The sequence below is a fragment of the Macaca thibetana genome, chromosome 19 (genome assembly GCF_024542745.1).
Source record: "Macaca thibetana thibetana isolate TM-01 chromosome 19, ASM2454274v1, whole genome shotgun sequence".
NCBI lineage: Eukaryota > Metazoa > Chordata > Mammalia > Primates > Cercopithecidae > Macaca > Macaca thibetana.
The window spans coordinates 13,859,379-13,875,327 of NC_065596.1; the positions used below are offsets into that span (position 1 = coordinate 13,859,379).

The following is a 15,949-nucleotide window of genomic DNA, read 5'->3' on the forward strand; positions in this document are numbered from 1 at the left end:
CTAGGTGACAGAGCCTGTCTCAAAAGCAAAAACAGTCCAGGTCCGGTGGCTCACACCTGTAATCCCAGCACTTAGGGAGGCTGAGATGGATGAATCACCTAAAGTCAAGAGTTCAAGACCAGCCTGGCCAACGTGAAGAAACCCCATCTCTACTAAATACAAAAATTCCAGCCTGGCCAACATAGTGAAACCCCTTCTCTACTAAAAGTAAATACAAAAAAAATTAGCCACTGTGGAGGCACACCCCCGTAATCTCAGCTACTTGGGAGGCCGAGGCAGGAGAATCACTTGAACCCTGGAGGCGGAGGTTGCAGTGAACCAAGATCTCACTACTGCACTCCAGCTTGGGCAACAGGGTAAGACCCCATATCAAAATAAATAAAATAAAAAATTAACTGGGCGTGGTGGTGGGCGCCTGTAATGCCAACTACTTGAGAGGCTGATGCAGGAGAATCGCTTGAACCTGGGAGGCGGAGGTTGCAGTGAGCCTAGATCACACCACTGCACTCCAGCCTGGGTGACAGAGTGAGACTCCGTCTCAAAAAACAAACAAAAACCAAAACCAAATGATACCCCAGGATACACCATCTATTGAGTCTCTGCCCCATTTCCCTGAGTCCTAATGACATACCTGGCGCATAGTATTAACCCTTTTTTTTTTTTTTTTTTTTTTTTTTTTTTTTTTTTTTTTGAGACGGAGTCTTGCTCTGTCGCCCAGGCTGGAGTGCAGTGGTGCAATATCGGCTCACTGCAGCCTCCACTTCCTGCCTCCCGGGTTCAAGCGATTCTTCTGCTTCAGCCTCCCGAGTAGCTGGGAGGCACCCGTGTGCGACGACACCCAGGTAATTTTTATATTTTTAGTAGAGATGGAGTTTCACCATATTGGCCAGGCTGATCTCTCAACTCCTGACCTCGTGATCCGCCAGCCTTGGCCTCCCAAAGTGCTGGCATTACAGGCGTGAGCCACCGCGCCCGGCAGTATTAACTCATTTAGTCATCACAGTGTATGCGGTTCCTATTATTTGAATCTCCATTTAGCAGATGAGGAAGCTGAGACTGTCAGCCGCAGTGGTGAGTTACTCATTATCCCTGTCCTGCTTGGTGAGGTGTGGGGGCGACTCGGGAGTCAGCCCGTCCCACTGTCGCCCACTGCAGGTGGCCAAGCAAGAGGAGTTCTTCAACCTATCCCACTGCCAACTGGTGACCCTCATCAGCCGTGACGACCTGAACGTGCGCTGCGAGTCCGAGGTCTTCCACGCCTGCATCAACTGGGTCAAGTACGACTGCGAACAGCGACGGTTCTATGTCCAGGCGCTGCTGCGGGCCGTGCGCTGCCACTCGTTGACGCCGAACTTTCTGCAGATGCAACTGCAGAAGTGTGAGATCCTGCAGTCCGACTCCCGCTGCAAGGACTACCTGGTCAAGATCTTCGAGGAGCTCACCCTGCACAAGCCCACGCAGGTGATGCCCTGCCGGGCGCCCAAGGTGGGCCGCCTGATCTACACCGCGGGCGGCTACTTCCGACAGTCGCTCAGCTACCTGGAGGCTTACAACCCCAGTGACGGCACCTGGCTCCGGTTGGCGGACCTGCAGGTGCCACGGAGCGGCCTGGCTGGCTGCGTGGTGGGCGGGCTGTTGTACGCTGTGGGCGGCAGGAACAACTCCCCCGACGGAAACACCGACTCCAGCGCCCTGGACTGTTACAATCCTATGACCAATCAGTGGTCGCCCTGCGCCCCCATGAGCGTGCCGCGCAACCGCATCGGGGTGGGGGTCATCGATGGGCACATCTATGCAGTCGGCGGCTCCCACGGCTGCATCCACCACAACAGTGTGGAGAGGTGAGTGGCAGGTCCTGGGCGTGGGCTCTGAGGGTCCTACTGGCAAGTCCCAAGACACTGAAGTCTGGGGATTCTTCCTGAGGCGGCTTCCTCTCCCTGTCTTCAGGGAGTGGAGGCCTCAGGATGAAGCTAAGCTCCTTGGAGAGTTCTAGTCCGTGACCTTGGATTCTGTGCCTGGAGCTGGGAAATGCTTAGGGGACTGTCACAAACCCATATGGTTCCTTTGTGCAGATTTGGAAAAAGTTCCATCAGTTCGAAATTGTTGGGTACGTGTGGTGGCCCATACCTGTAATCCAGGACTTTGGGAGGCTCAGGTGGGAGAATTGCTTGAGTCCAGGAGACTAGCCTGGGCAATAGAGTAAGACCCTGTCTTTCTTGCTCTGCTGCCCAGGCTGGAGTGCACTGGTGCCATCTTGGGTCACTGCAACCTCACCTCCCAGTGATTCTCCTGCCTCAGCCCACGGAGTAACTGGGACTATAGGTGCCTTCCATCACGCCTGGCTAATTTTTTTTTTTTTTGTAGAGATGGGGTTTCACCATGTTGGCCAGGCTGGTCTCGAACTCCTGACCACTAGAGATTCCCCCACCTCAGCCTCCCAAAGTGCGAGGATTACAGACGTGAGCCACTGTGCCGGACCTCAAGGACTATTTGAGCATTAAAGAGTGATGCTGAATCTGTGATTTCTCCTTTCTAAGATGTTATCTTGTCATCTGTGAAGTGGGGGATATGGCTGAGCCACTAGGGGTTTATCAGATGTGGTTTTGTTGTTGTTGTTGTTGTTGATTTTGAGATGGACTTGCTCTGTTGCCCTGTTGCCCAGGCTGGAGTGAAGTAGCGCCATCTCTGCTCACTGCAAGCTCCGCCCCCGGGGTTCACGCCATTCTCCTGCCTCAGCCTCCGGAGTAGCTGGGACTACAGGCGCGGGCCAATACACCCGGCTAATTTTTTTGTATTTTTGGTAGAGACGGGGTTTCACCGTGTTGGCCAGGATGGTCTCCATCTCCTGACCTCGCGATCCGCCCACCTCGGCCTCCCAAAGTGCTGGGATTACAGGCGTGAGCCACCGCGCCCGGCCATCAGATGTGTTTTTGAACTTGAGCAATTGATGGCGAGGATGCTCAGTTTCCTCATTTGGAAAATGGAGTTGCTGATACCTCAGTCCTTGGAGAATGACTGCAAGCACTAGAGTTCTAGTGGAGGTGGGCACAGTGGTGTGCACCTCTAGTCCCAGCTACTCAGGAGGCTGAGCCAGGAGGGTTCCTGGAGCTCAAGAGTTTGAAGCTGCAGGCTGGGCGTGGTGGCTCATGCCTGTAATCCCAGCCCTTTGGAAAGCTGAGGCAGCCTCAGCTTTCCAAAGGCAGATCACTTGAGGTCAGGTATTAGAGACCAGCCTGGCCAACATGGAGAAACCCAATTTCTACTAAAAATACAGAAATTAGCCAGGCATGGTGGCAGGTGCCTGTTATCCCAGCTACTTGTGAGGCTGAGGCTGGATAACTGATTGAACCCAGGAGGCGGAGGTTGCAGTGAGCCATGCTCTCACCATTGCACTCCACGTCAAAAAAGAAAAAGTTTGAAACTTCGGTGAGCTGTGATTGTGCCACTGCACTCCAGCCTGGACAACAGAGCAAGACCCTGTCTCTTTTTTTTTTTTTTTTTTTTTTGAGATGGAGTCTCTCTCTGTCGCCTAGGCTGGAGTGCAGTGGCACGATCTCAGCTCACTGCAACCTACACCTCCCAGGTTCAAATGATTATCTCACCTCAGCGTCCCGAGTAGCTGGGATTACAGGCACCTGCCATCACACCCAGCTAATTTTTGTATTTTTAATAGAGACAAGGTTTTACCATATTGGCCAGGCTGGTCTTAAACTCCTGACCTCAGGTGATCCACCCTCCTCGGCCTCCCAAAGTGCTGGGATTACAGACACGTGCCACTGCGCCTGATGACCCTGTCTCTTTAAAGGAAGAAAAAAAGGGAAAAAAGGGGTATCGGGCCCTTAAGTATTCCACGAAGGTCAGCTATAATGGCCATTGTCCCCATTTTTCTTATGCCCTTGCAGGTATGAGCCAGAGCGGGATGAGTGGCACTTGGTGGCCCCAATGCTGACACGAAGGATCGGGGTGGGCGTGGCCGTCCTCAATCGTCTGCTTTATGCCGTGGGGGGCTTTGACGGGACAAACCGCCTTAATTCAGCTGAGCGTTACTACCCAGAGAGGAACGAGTGGCGAATGATCACAGCAATGAACACCATCCGAAGCGGGGCAGGTGGGTGGGGACGGTAGTGAGGGGAGCATCCAGGAACACCCCCACCATCCTGGGGTGAAACTGAGCCAGGCCTGGGAGAGACCCCCTGTTGCAACCCTCACCCTGAGATAACCACAGAAGCACTGGCTTCTGATAGAGTCCAAGCTTCTCTCTCTCCATGCTTCATTTCTGAGGGTGAGAAGGGAGAGGAGAGAGGAAAGGTCTCCCTCAAGGAGGTGATGGCTGGGGCTCCCAAAGCCAGTCCTCCAGAGTCACCTTCTCTGCACGGTGCCCTTTAGGCGTCTGTGTCCTGCACAACTGCATCTATGCTGCCGGGGGCTATGATGGTCAGGACCAGCTGAACAGCGTGGAGCGTTATGACGTGGAAACAGAGACGTGGACTTTCGTAGCCCCCATGAAGCACCGGCGAAGTGCCCTGGGGATCACTGTCCACCAGGGGAGAATCTACGTCCTTGGTGAGGCCCTGGGGGCGGGGAAGAGTCCCGACTAGCCCCATCTCTTGTGGACTGTGGCTGCTTTTGCTTTTTTGCTTTCCTTTTTTTTTTTTTTTTCTTAGAAACAGGGTCTCGCTCTGTCGCCCAGGCTGAGTGCAGTGGTGTGATCACAGCTTGCTGGAGCCTCAACCTCATGGGCTCCAGCCATCCTCCTGCCTCAGCTTCCCAAGTAGCAGGGACCACACGCACGCACCACCACACCCGGCTAATGTTTGTTTTTTTGAGATGGAGTCTCGCAATGTTGCCCAGGCTGGGGTGCAATGGCATGATCTCAGCTCACTGCAACCTCCACCTCCTGGAGGTTCAAGCAATTCTCCTGTCTTAGCCTCCTGAGTAGCTGGGACTATAGGTGTGTGCCACCGCACCTGGCTAATTTTTTGTATTTTAGTAGAGATGGGGTTTCACCATGTTAGCCAGGCTGGTCTCGAACTCCTGACCTCGTGATCCACCCACTTCAGCCTTCCAAAGTGCTGGGATTATAGGCGTGAGCCACCGCGCTGGGGCTTTTTCTTTTTTTGAGACAGGAGTCTCGCTCTGTTGCCAGGCTGGAGTGCAATGGCGCGATCTCAGCTCACTGCAACCTCCGCCTCCTGGTTTCAAGCGATTCTCCCCCCTCAGCCTCCCATGTAGCTGATATTACAGGTGCCCACCACTATGCCCTGCTAATTTTTATATTTTAGTAGAGATGGGGTTTCACCATGCTGGTCAGGCTGGTCTTGAACTCCTGACCTCAGGTGATCTGCCCACATCAGCCTCCCAAAGTGCTGGGATTACAGGCGTGAGCCACCACACTCGGCTTAATGTTATTTATGTATTTATTTATTTTTGAAACGGAGTCTGGCTCTGTTGCTCAGGCTGGAGTGCAGTGGCGCACTCTCGGCTCACTGCAAGCTCTACCTCCCAGGTTCATGCCATTCTCCTGGCTCAGCCTCCCGAGTAGCTGGGATTATAGGCACCTGCCACCACGCCCGGCTAATTTTTATTTTTTTTTGTATTTTTAGTAGAGATGGGGTTTCACCATGTTAGCCAGGATGGTCTCAATCTCCTGACCTTGTGATCCGCCCACCTCGGCCTCCCAAAGTGCTGGGATTACAGGCGTGAGCCACAGCACCCGGCTGTTTTTATTTATTTTTATTTTATTTTTTTGAGACAGAGTTTTGCTCGTGTTGCCCAGGCTGGAATGCAATGGCGTGCTCTCGGCTCACTGCAACCTCTGCCTTCCAGGTTCCAGTGATTCTCCTGTCTCAGCCTCCCTAGTAGCTGGAACTACAGGCACGCACCACCACGCCTGGCTAAATTTTTATGTTTTTTTTGGTAGAGATGGGATTTCACCATGTTGCCCAGGCTGGTCTCAAATTCCTGGACTCAAGTGATCCACCCACCTCAGTCTCCCAAAGTGCTAGATTTACAGGCTGAGCTACTGCGCCTGGCCTTTTTTTTTTTTTTTTTTCTTCAGTAAGAGACTCGAGTTTTGCTATGTTGCCCAGGCTGTCCTCGAACTCCTGGCCTCAAGCGATCCTCCCGCCTCAGCCCTGCAAAGTGCTAGGATTATAGGCGTGAGCCACTGCGCCCGGCCTGCTTTTGCATCTCACAGCTGCTTCTCCCTCTTTCTGTCCCCTGCTCTTGGATGTGGTGTGACAGGTGGTGACCGTCCCTTCTGTTCTTCCTGCAGGAGGCTATGATGGTCACACGTTCCTGGACAGTGTGGAGTGTTACGACCCAGATACAGACACCTGGAGCGAGGTGACCCGAATGACATCGGGCCGGAGCGGAGTGGGCGTGGCTGTCACCATGGAGCCCTGCCGGAAGCAGATCGACCAGCAGAACTGTACCTGTTGAGGCACTTTTGTTTCTTGGGCGAAAATACAGTCCAATGGGGAGTATCATTGTTTTTGTACAAAAACCAGGACTAAAAGAAAAAAGACAGCACTGCAAATAACCCATCTTCCGGGAAGGGAGGCCGCGATGCCTCAGTGTTAAAATGACATCTCAAAAAGAAGTCCAAAGCGGGAATCATGTGCCTCTCAGCGGAGCCCCAGGAGTGTCCAAGACAGCCTGGCTGGGAAAGGGGGTGTGGAAAGAGCAGGCTTCCAGGAGAGAGGCCCCCAAACCCTCTGGCCCGGTAGTAGGCCTGGGTCCCACCCACCCAGCCAGCCACGCCGGCAGCCCTCACCTTGTGATTTGTTCTTGGATACCTGGGAGGGGGCCAATGGGGGCCTCAGGCGGAGGCCCCCTCTGGAAATGTGGTTCCCAGGGATGGGCCTGTACATAGAAGCCACCGGATGGCACTTCCCCACCGGATGGACAGTTATTTTGTTGATAAGTAACCCTGTAATTTTCCAAGGAAAATAAAGAACAGACTAACTAGTGTCTTTCACCCTGGCTCTGGGCTGGAGGTCTGAAACCCGGGGCCAGAAAGGGCTCTTCTCCTGAAACACACTCCTCTTTGACTTAGGGCTGGTATTTGAAACCGTTTTGTAATCTTTGCCCATCGCATTTTGATATGTAGGGCATCTTTCTCCCCATAGGCAAGCCACACAGCTGTCCTTCAGTTTCAGCTGCCTTGGAAGACAAGGAGCTAATTCCTAGTCACATCTCCCAGGGCTCCCCAAGCTCATTTTTTTTTTTTTTCCTTTTATTTTGAGACAGAGTTTTGCTCTTGTTGCGCAGGCTGGAGTGCAATAGCGTGATCTCAGCTCACAGCAACCTCTGCCTCCTGGGTTCAAGTGATTCTCCTGCCTCAACCTCCCGAGTAGCTGGGATTACAGGCGTGTGCCACCACATCTGGCTAATTTTTTTTTTTTTTTTTTTTTTTTTTTTTTTTTTGAGACGGAGCCTTGCTCTGTCGCCCAGGCTGGAGTGCAGTGGCCGGATCTCAGCTCACTGCAAGCTCCGCCTCCCGGGTTCACGCCATTCTCCTGCCTCAGCCTCCCGAGTAGCTGGGACTACAGGCGCCCGTCACCTCGCCCGGCTAGTTTTTTGTATTTTTTAGTAGAGATGGGGTTTCACCGGGTTAGCCAGGATGGTCTCGATCTCCTGACCTTGTGATCCACCCGTCTCGGCCTCCCAAAGTGCTGGGATTACAGGCTTGAGCCACCGCGCCCGGCCGCTAATTTTGTATTTTCAGTAGAGACAGAGTTTCTCCATGCTGGTGAGGCTGGTCTCAACTCCCAGCCTCAGGTGATTCGCCCGCCTCGGCCTCCCAAAGTGCTGGGATTACAGGCATGAGCCACCATGCCTGGCCTACTTTTTTTTTTTTTTTTTCAAGATGGAACTTTGCAACCTCCTCCACCAGGGTTCAAGCAATTCTCCTGCCTCAGCCTCTGGAATAGCTAGGATTACAGGCAAGCACCACCACACCCAGCTAATTTTTGTATTTTTAGTAGAAACAGGGTTTCACCATATTGTCCAGGCTGGTCTCGAACTCCTGACCTCAAGTGATCCACCCACCTCAGCTTCCCAAAGTGCTGGGATTATAGGCATGAGCCACCGCGTGCAGCTTCGTAAATTTAGACACAACCAAACGTATCACTCTTTTACTTCCTTAATAGTTCTTCTCTTTCGATTTTTCTTTTCTTTTTTTTTTTTTTTTTTTTTTTTTTTCAGAGACAAGGTCTTACTCTGTTGCCCTGGCTGAAGTGGGGAGATTGTAGATCACTTCAGCGCTGAATTCCTGGGCTCAAGTGATCCTCCCACCTCAGCCTCCTGAGTAGCTGGGACTACAGACGTGTGCCACTATGCCCAGCTAATTTTTGTATTTTTTATAGAAATGAGGTTTTGCCATATTGCCCAGGTTGGTCTTGAACTCCTGGGCTCAAGGGATCCCCTGACTCGGCCTCCCAAAGTGCTGGGATTACAGGTGTGTGTCACCTTGCCTCGTAATGTGGTATTATTTACTTAGGAATGAGGCAAATACTGGAAACCTGAAATGCTGAAATTGGGCAGAATTGTCAAGACTGTTGAAGTTAGAATGATCATGATAACATTTAACAGCAGACCACTTTAGCTGTATAATTTAAAATTTATGACCAGGCACGGTGGCTCACGCCTGTACTCCCAGCACTTTGGGAGGCCGAGACGGGTGGATCACGAGGTCAGGAAATCAAGACCATCCTGGCTAACATGGTGAAACCCAGTCTCTACTAAAAATAAAGAAAAACAAATTAGCCGGGCCTAGTGGCGGGCACCTGTAGTCCCAGCTACTGGAAAGGCTGGGGCAGGAAAATGGCGTGAACCCGGGAGGCGGAGCTTTCAGTGAGTGGAGATCGCACCACTGCACTCTAGCCTAAGCGAGACTCCGTCTCAAAAAAATAAATAAGTAAATAAATAAAATAATAATAATAAATAAATAAATAAAATTCATAGGCTGGGCCAGGTGCGGTGGCTGCTGCCTGTAATCCCAACACTTTGGGAGGCCGAGATGCGCGGATCATTTGAGTTCAGGAGTTGGGAGACCAGTCTGGGCAATGTAGTGAGACCCTGTCTCTACCAAAAAATACAAAAATTATCCGTGGGTGGTGGCGCATGCCTGTAATCCCAGCTACTCAGGAGGCTGAGGCACGAGAATCACTTGAACTCGAAAGGCAGAGGTTGCGGTGAGCCAAGATCACACCACTGCACTCTATCCTGGGCAGCAGAGTAAGACTCCATCTCAAAAATAAAAATAATAAATCAGTAAAATTCACAGGCTGTCCAGGTACAATGGCTCATGCTGGTAATCACAGCTCTTTGGGAGGCTGAGGCAGGAGATCACTTGAGCCCAGGAGTTTGACGCTGCATTGAGCTATGATTGCACCACTGCACTCTAGCCTGGGCAACACAGCGATACCCTGACTCTCTCTCTCTTTTTTTTTTGTTTTTGAGGTGGAGTCTCACTCTGTCGCCCAGGCTGGACAGGAGTGGCGCAATCTTGGCTCACTGTAAGCTCCACCTCCTGGGTTCACGCCATTCTCCTGCCTCAGCCTCCTGAGTAGCTGGGACTACAGGCGCCCGCCACCACGCCCGGCTAATTTTTTATATTTTTAGTAGAGACAGAGTTTCACTGTGTTAGCCAGGATGGTCTCGATCTCCTGACCTCATGATCCGCCTGCCTCAGCCTCCCAAAGTGCTGGGATTACAGGCGTGAGCCACCGCGCCCGGCCACCCCTGACTCTAAAATAAAATAAGGCTGAGTGCAGTGGCTCAAGCCTGTAATCCCAGCACTTTGGGACATTGAGGCAGGCGAATCACCTGAGGTCAGGAGTTCAAGACAAGCTTGGCCAACATGGTGAAACGCCGTCTCTACTAAAAATACAAAAATTAGCCAGGTGTGGTTGCACATGCTTGTAACCCCAGCTACTCAGGAGGCTGAAGCAGAAGAATCACTTGAACCCAGGAGACAGAGTTTACAGTAAGCCAAGATTGCAACACTGCACTCCAGCCTGTGTGACAGAGCAAGACTGTGTCTTAAAATAAATAAATAAATAGGCTGGGGGTGTGGCTTATGCCTGCAATCCTGGCATTTTGGAAGGCTGAGGCAGGTGGATCACTTGAGGTCAGGAGTTCGAGACCAGCTTGGCCAATACGGCAAAACCCCATCTTTATTAAAAATACAAAAATTAGCTGGCCGTGGTGACATGGGCCTGTAATCCCAGCTACTCGGGAGGCTGAGGCAGGAGAATGGCTTGAACCCGGGAGGTATAGCTCAGTGACGAATACCCTCAGGGCAGAGTCAGGAAGTTCCATCTAAAAGGCAGACAGCACCCTCTTGTGGGCCTCTGGGTGAAAGAGGAACTATTTCCAGAGAAAGAAAGTTAGAAAAGGAATAAGAGTGGATGAGCTCCTGGCTTGTTCCTAGTTTTAAAAGTAGCACTCTGCCGGCCAGGTGGGGTGGCTCACGCCTATAATATCAGCAATTTGTGAGGCTGAAGTGGGTGGATCACCTAAGCTAGGGAGTTCTAGACTAGCCTGACTAACATGGAGAAACCCCGTCTCTACTAAAAATACAAAATTAGCTGGGCGTGGTGGCACATGCCTGTAATCCCAGTTACTCGGGAGGCTGAGGCAGGAGAATCGCTTGAACCCAGGAGGTGGAGGTTGAGGTAAACTGAGATCTCACCATTGCATTCCAGCCTGGGCAACAAAAGCAAACCTCCGTTAAAAAAAAAAAAATAAGGCCGGGCGCGGTGGCTCAAGCCTGTAATCTCAGCACTTTGGGAGGCCGAGACTGGCGGATCACAAGGTCAGGAGATCGAGACCATCCTGGCTAATACGGTGAAACCCCGTCTCTACTGAAAAAAAATACAAAAAACTAGCCGAGCGAGGTGGCGGGCGCCTGTAGTCCCAGCTACTCAGGAGGCTGAGGCAGGAGAATGGCGTAAACCCGGGAGGCGAAGCTTGCAGTGAGCTGAGATCCGGCCACTGCACTCCAGCCTGGGCGACAGAGCGAAACTCCGTCTCAAAATAAATAAATAAATAAATAAAATAAAAGAGCATTCTTTAAAACTTCGGACAAAATAATATTTCTTATAAATCAAATAAAAGTACACATGCTTTGAGGAAGTTCCCTATTTAAAGGACTAGCTCTCCTGCAAGCACCAGCACCCTATCCACTGCTCAGGGTTGTAACTGATTTTATGGCACAACCTTTTTTTTTTTTTTTTTTTTTTTTTTTGAGACGGGGTCTCGCTCTGTCACCCAGGCTGGAGTGCAGTGGCCGGATCTCAGCTCACTGCAAGCTCCGCCTCCCGGGTTCACGCCATTCTCCTGCCTCAGCCTCCCGAGTAGCTGGGACTACAGGCGCCCGCCACCTCGCCCGGCTAGTTTTTTGTATTTTTTAGTAGAGACGGGGTTTCACCGGGTTAGCCAGGATGGTCTCGATCTCCTGACCTTGTGATCCACCCGTCTCGGCCTCCCAAAGTGCTGGGATTACAGGCTTGAGCCACCGCGCCCGGCTTTTTTTTTTTTTTTTTTTGAGACAGAATCTCGCTTTGTCGCCCAGGCTGGAGTGCAGTGGTGTGATCTAGGCTCCCTGCAACCTCCGCCTCCTGGGTTCAAGCGATTCTCCTGCCTCAGACTCCCAAGTAGCTGGGACTACAGGCATGTACCACCATGTCTGGCTAATTTTTGTCTTTTTAGTAGTGGCAGGGTTTCACCATATTGGTCAGGCTGGTCTTGAACTCCTGACCTCGTGATCTGCCTGCCTCAGCCTCCCAAAGTGCTGGGATTACAGGCGTGAGCCACCACGCCCAGCTCTTAAGTTTCCTTTTAAATGGTACATCCTCAAAGCCTTCTTCACCCTGTAGTCTAAATTAGCCTCCACCTCATCATTCCTCATACCACAACAATGTATGAGGTATTCATTTTGTAGTTGTAATGTTAATGTCCAACTTCCCAGTTAAGCTATAAGCACCATGAGAGCAGGGTCTACATTTGTTTTGTGCATCATTAGCATAAAGCCCCTCAAGAAATATTAGCTGATACATGTTAGGTTAATATCACCTCAATAATTTTTTTTTCTTTTCTTTCTTTTTTTTTTTCTTTGAGAGGGAGTTTTACTCTTGTCCCCCAGGTGAAGTGCAATGGCGCAATCTTGGCTCATTGCAACCTTTGCCTCCCGGGTTCAAGCGATTCTCTTGCCTCAGTCTCCCAAGTAGCTGGAATTACAGGCACCCACCACCGTACCTGGCTAATTTTTCTATTTTTACTAGAGACACGGTTTCACCATGTTGGCCAGGCTGGTTTCGAACACCTGACCTCCGGTGATCCACCCAACTCAGGCTACCAAAGTGCTAGGATTACAGGCGTGAGCCACCACACCTGACAATTTTTTAAAAATGTAAATCTGTGTGGAAGTGTCTAAAAAAATTAATATTACGGGAGGCTGAGGCAGGAGAATGGCGTGAACCCGGGAGGCGGAGCTTACAGTGAGCCGAGATCAGGCCACTGCACTCTAGCCTGGGCCACAGAGCCAGACTCCCTCTCAAAACATAAATAAATAAATAAATAAATAAATAAATAAATAAAATTAATATTGGCTCAGTGAATGAAATAGAGATTTGTTTTGTCTGCCTTAACTGAGTATATATAGAAGTTGTTTAAAAATTTTGTAGTTAACAGGCAAATTCTTTTTCTTTTCTTTTTTTTTTTTGAGATGGAGTCTCACTCTATTGCCCAGGCTGGAATACAGTGGTGTGATCTTAGCTCTCTGAAACCTCCACCTCCGGGATTCAAGCGATTCTCCTACCTCGGCCTCTGGAGTAGCTGGGATTATAGGCGCATACCGCCACTCCCGGCTCATTTTTGTATTTTTTAGTAGAGGCGGGTTTTTCACCATGTTGGCCAGGCTGGTCTCGAACTTCTGATCTCATATGATAACCCACCTCGGCCTCCCAAAGTTCTGGGATTACGGGCATGAGCCACCGCGCCCGGCCCTAAATGACTTCTCATGTGACATAGTGGGTTCCTTTAACAGCTAGTTTCGGTTTCTCCCCATCTTCGCGGGGTGAGCTGAGTCTTTTGCCTTCCCCTCTGCTCAGCTGGGGGCAAGGGACACAGGGGGTCTTTGGGACTTCTATCTATGGGGGTCACCGAAGCCTTGCAGGGGTCGACCTTAAACTGGAAAGGAGGAAGGGACTGATCTCAGAAAAAGAGGGGATGACAGATCCCTTCTGAGTGTGCGGAGGACAACGATAGGAAACACTCTGGAAATGGGGGAACAGCACCAGGCCCCTTCTCGGGAAGAAGAAACAACGCTGGGAAGCCTTGAGGAAGGGGGACGCTCTGGGGTCCCCTCAGGAGGGGATAATGGCATGGGGGTCCCCACCAGGAAGAGCGGATGAAGTTTGGGTTTCCCGCAGGAAGAAAGGACAATGCGGTGCTGGCCATCAGGACAGGGGAGTGACAGCAGGTTCCCTCAAGAAGGGCGGATGACGCCAGGATCCCCCTCAGGAAGTAAGGACGACTCTAGGGTCACTCAGAAAAAAGGGATGACTCCAAGTGTCCCCTTTTGGAACGGGCGACTGATGTCAGGATATTCTCGGGAAAAGGAGGACGATGCCGGGGTCTGCCGAAGAGAGTAGGAACGACGCTGGGGCCACTTTCAGCGGGAGTGGCAGGATCCCCTCAACCACTTTGGGGTCCGTGGCGCCCGCTGTCGGTCGAGAGCCTTTGGCTCCGCACGCCTCGCTTAGCTCAGCCCTCGGCTTCCATGGGCGAGGCGGCCGCGCCTCTCATTGGCTGCCTTTTCAAGTGATGACAGTTACATCAGCCAATCGTAGTCGGGAAAAAAAAAACTCCCGCTCGTTCTCGCCACGCCTCCCACCTGTTCTGCGCGTGCGCCGGGTCCCTATCTAGCACCCCGGTCCCCCGACTCCCCCTCCCCGAGCCCTACTCTAGGCGGCGCTCACGGTCTTCGACTCCCAGCCCTGCCTCCTTCCCTGCCTACGCCTGTGACCCTTTTTATAATAATAGTACCTACTTAATAGGGCTGTTGTGAGCATTTACCCCGATGATTTACGTAAAACAAACAGGGCTTGTCACATAACAACCTCTCGGTAAACCTGAGCTATTGTTATTTGGATTTTTTTTTTTTTTTTGAGACGGAGTCTCACTCTCGCCCAAACTGGAGTGCAGTGGCACGATCTCGGCTCACTGCAACCTCCGCCTCCCGGGTTCAGGCAATTCTCCTGCCTCAGCCTCCTGAGTAGCTGGGATTACAGGCGCCCGCCACCACGCCCAGCTAATTTGTTGTTTGGATTTTACAGTGGGGGAAACTGAGGAAAGGGAAGGGGAAGGGGAAAGGAAGGGAGAAAGAAAAGAAAGAGGGGGGAGAGAGAGAGAGGAGGGGGGGTGGGGGGGGGAGAGAGAGAGAGAGAGAGAGAGAGAAAGAGAGAAAGAGAAAGACATGTCTCACTGTCACCCAGGCTGGTTTTGAATTCCTGGGTTCCAATGATCCTCCCACCTCAGCCTCCAAAAGTGCTGAGATTCCAGGCAAGAGCCACTGCGCCCAGCTGGCTATGTTTTTGATAAATATTGTCAGACCATTCCTGGAAAGCTGTATGTTCTCGCTTCCATGAACAGAAATGAGCTGTGAAAATGCTTTGCAAAAGAAAATAAAAAAATAAATGTCTTATTTTGATTTGCATTGACTTTTTTTTTTTTTTTTTTTTTTTTTTTTTGAGATTCGCTCTTGTTGCCCAGGCTGGAGTGCAGTGGCGTGATCTCAGCTTACTGCAACCTCCACCTCCCAGGTTCAAGGGACTCTCCTGCCTCAGCCTCCGGAGTAGCTGGGATTACAGATGTGCGCCACCACACCCGGCTAATTTTTGTATTTTTAGTAGAGACTGGGCTTCATCTTGTTGGTCAGGCTGGTCTCGAACTCCTGACCTCAGGTGATCCACTTGCTTCAGCCTCCCAAAGTGCTGGGATTACAGGCGTGAGCCACCACACCTGGCCTGCACTGACATGTTTTTATGTTATTAAAGAGGGAGAAATACTACCTACATCTCAAGATTTCGTACACCTGAAATAACATAAAAGTATGGGGACAGCTATCACTGTTGAACAGGCACTGGGTGAAGCGAGGTCCTCGTCTTATTTCCTTGAATTTTCTCCATATTGTGCTATCTCATCCCAGCCCTCAGTTTCTTCAACTGCAAAATGGAACCAATGATAGCTCATTCTCAAGAACAGCTGGAGAGTCAATGAGATAATCCTCTTGAAAAGTTTAGCACAGGACAGAGCCCTCTAAAGGCTGGGAGAGGCGGAGCCATTTGCCCAAGACCAGTACCAGGAAGCCTGCAAGCCTTGATGTCAATTTCAGAGACTGAACCGACTTCACCCCTTCCCCAGGTCCCCCTGGCCTCCTTCAGATTACATGGCCTCCCTGCTGTGCCCCACTGCCCTTGTTCACCTTTGCTTGAAGAAAAGTGAACTCCTACCCAGGAGAGCCAGCTGAGGGTCACATGTCACTGCCTTTTTTTTTTTTTTTTTTTTTTTTTTTTTTTTTGGAGACAGAGTTTCACTTTTGTTGCCCAGGCTTGAGTGCAATGGCACAATCTCTACTCACTGCAACCTCTGCCTCCCGGGTTCAAACAATTCTCCTGCCTCAGCCTCCTGAGTAGCTGGGATTACAGGCACATGCCACCATGCCCAGATAAGTTTTGGGGTTTTAGTAGAGACGGGGTTTCGTCATGTTGGCCAGGTTGGTCTCGAACTTCTGACCTCAGGTGATCAACCTGCCTCGGTCTTCCAAAGTGCTGGGATTACAGCCGTAGGCCACCATGCCCGGCCATCACTGCCGTTTTTGATGCACATTTTCAGTCTGTCCCAATACAGGAGGTGTTCGGGACATCATATCTGCCCTTTT

At 51.1% G+C, this 15,949-nt stretch overlaps 2 protein-coding genes across 6 annotated transcripts in view; one reads left to right on the plus strand and one right to left on the minus strand.

Moving 5' to 3' along the window:
- SLC44A2 (solute carrier family 44 member 2) overlaps window positions 1-15,949 on the minus strand; it is a 238,175-nt gene that overhangs the window by 151,810 nt on the left and 70,416 nt on the right. The gene's annotated exons all lie outside the window — the stretch shown is intronic.
- LOC126942503 (hsp90 co-chaperone Cdc37) overlaps window positions 1-15,949 on the plus strand; it is a 185,881-nt gene that overhangs the window by 85,418 nt on the left and 84,514 nt on the right. Inside the window, exons 3-6 of one of the 5 annotated variants that reach the window (XM_050770155.1) lie at window positions 1,156-1,841; window positions 3,903-4,108; window positions 4,387-4,563; window positions 6,275-6,979. The exons of the other annotated variants lie outside the window; for them this stretch is intronic. Coding sequence (XP_050626112.1) covers window positions 1,156-1,841; window positions 3,903-4,108; window positions 4,387-4,563; window positions 6,275-6,441 — 1,236 coding nt within the window. The 3' untranslated portion in view covers window positions 6,442-6,979. Of the gene's footprint in view, window positions 1-1,155; window positions 1,842-3,902; window positions 4,109-4,386; window positions 4,564-6,274; window positions 6,980-15,949 lie in introns of those variants that run through there. 5 annotated transcript variants of the gene reach the window in all.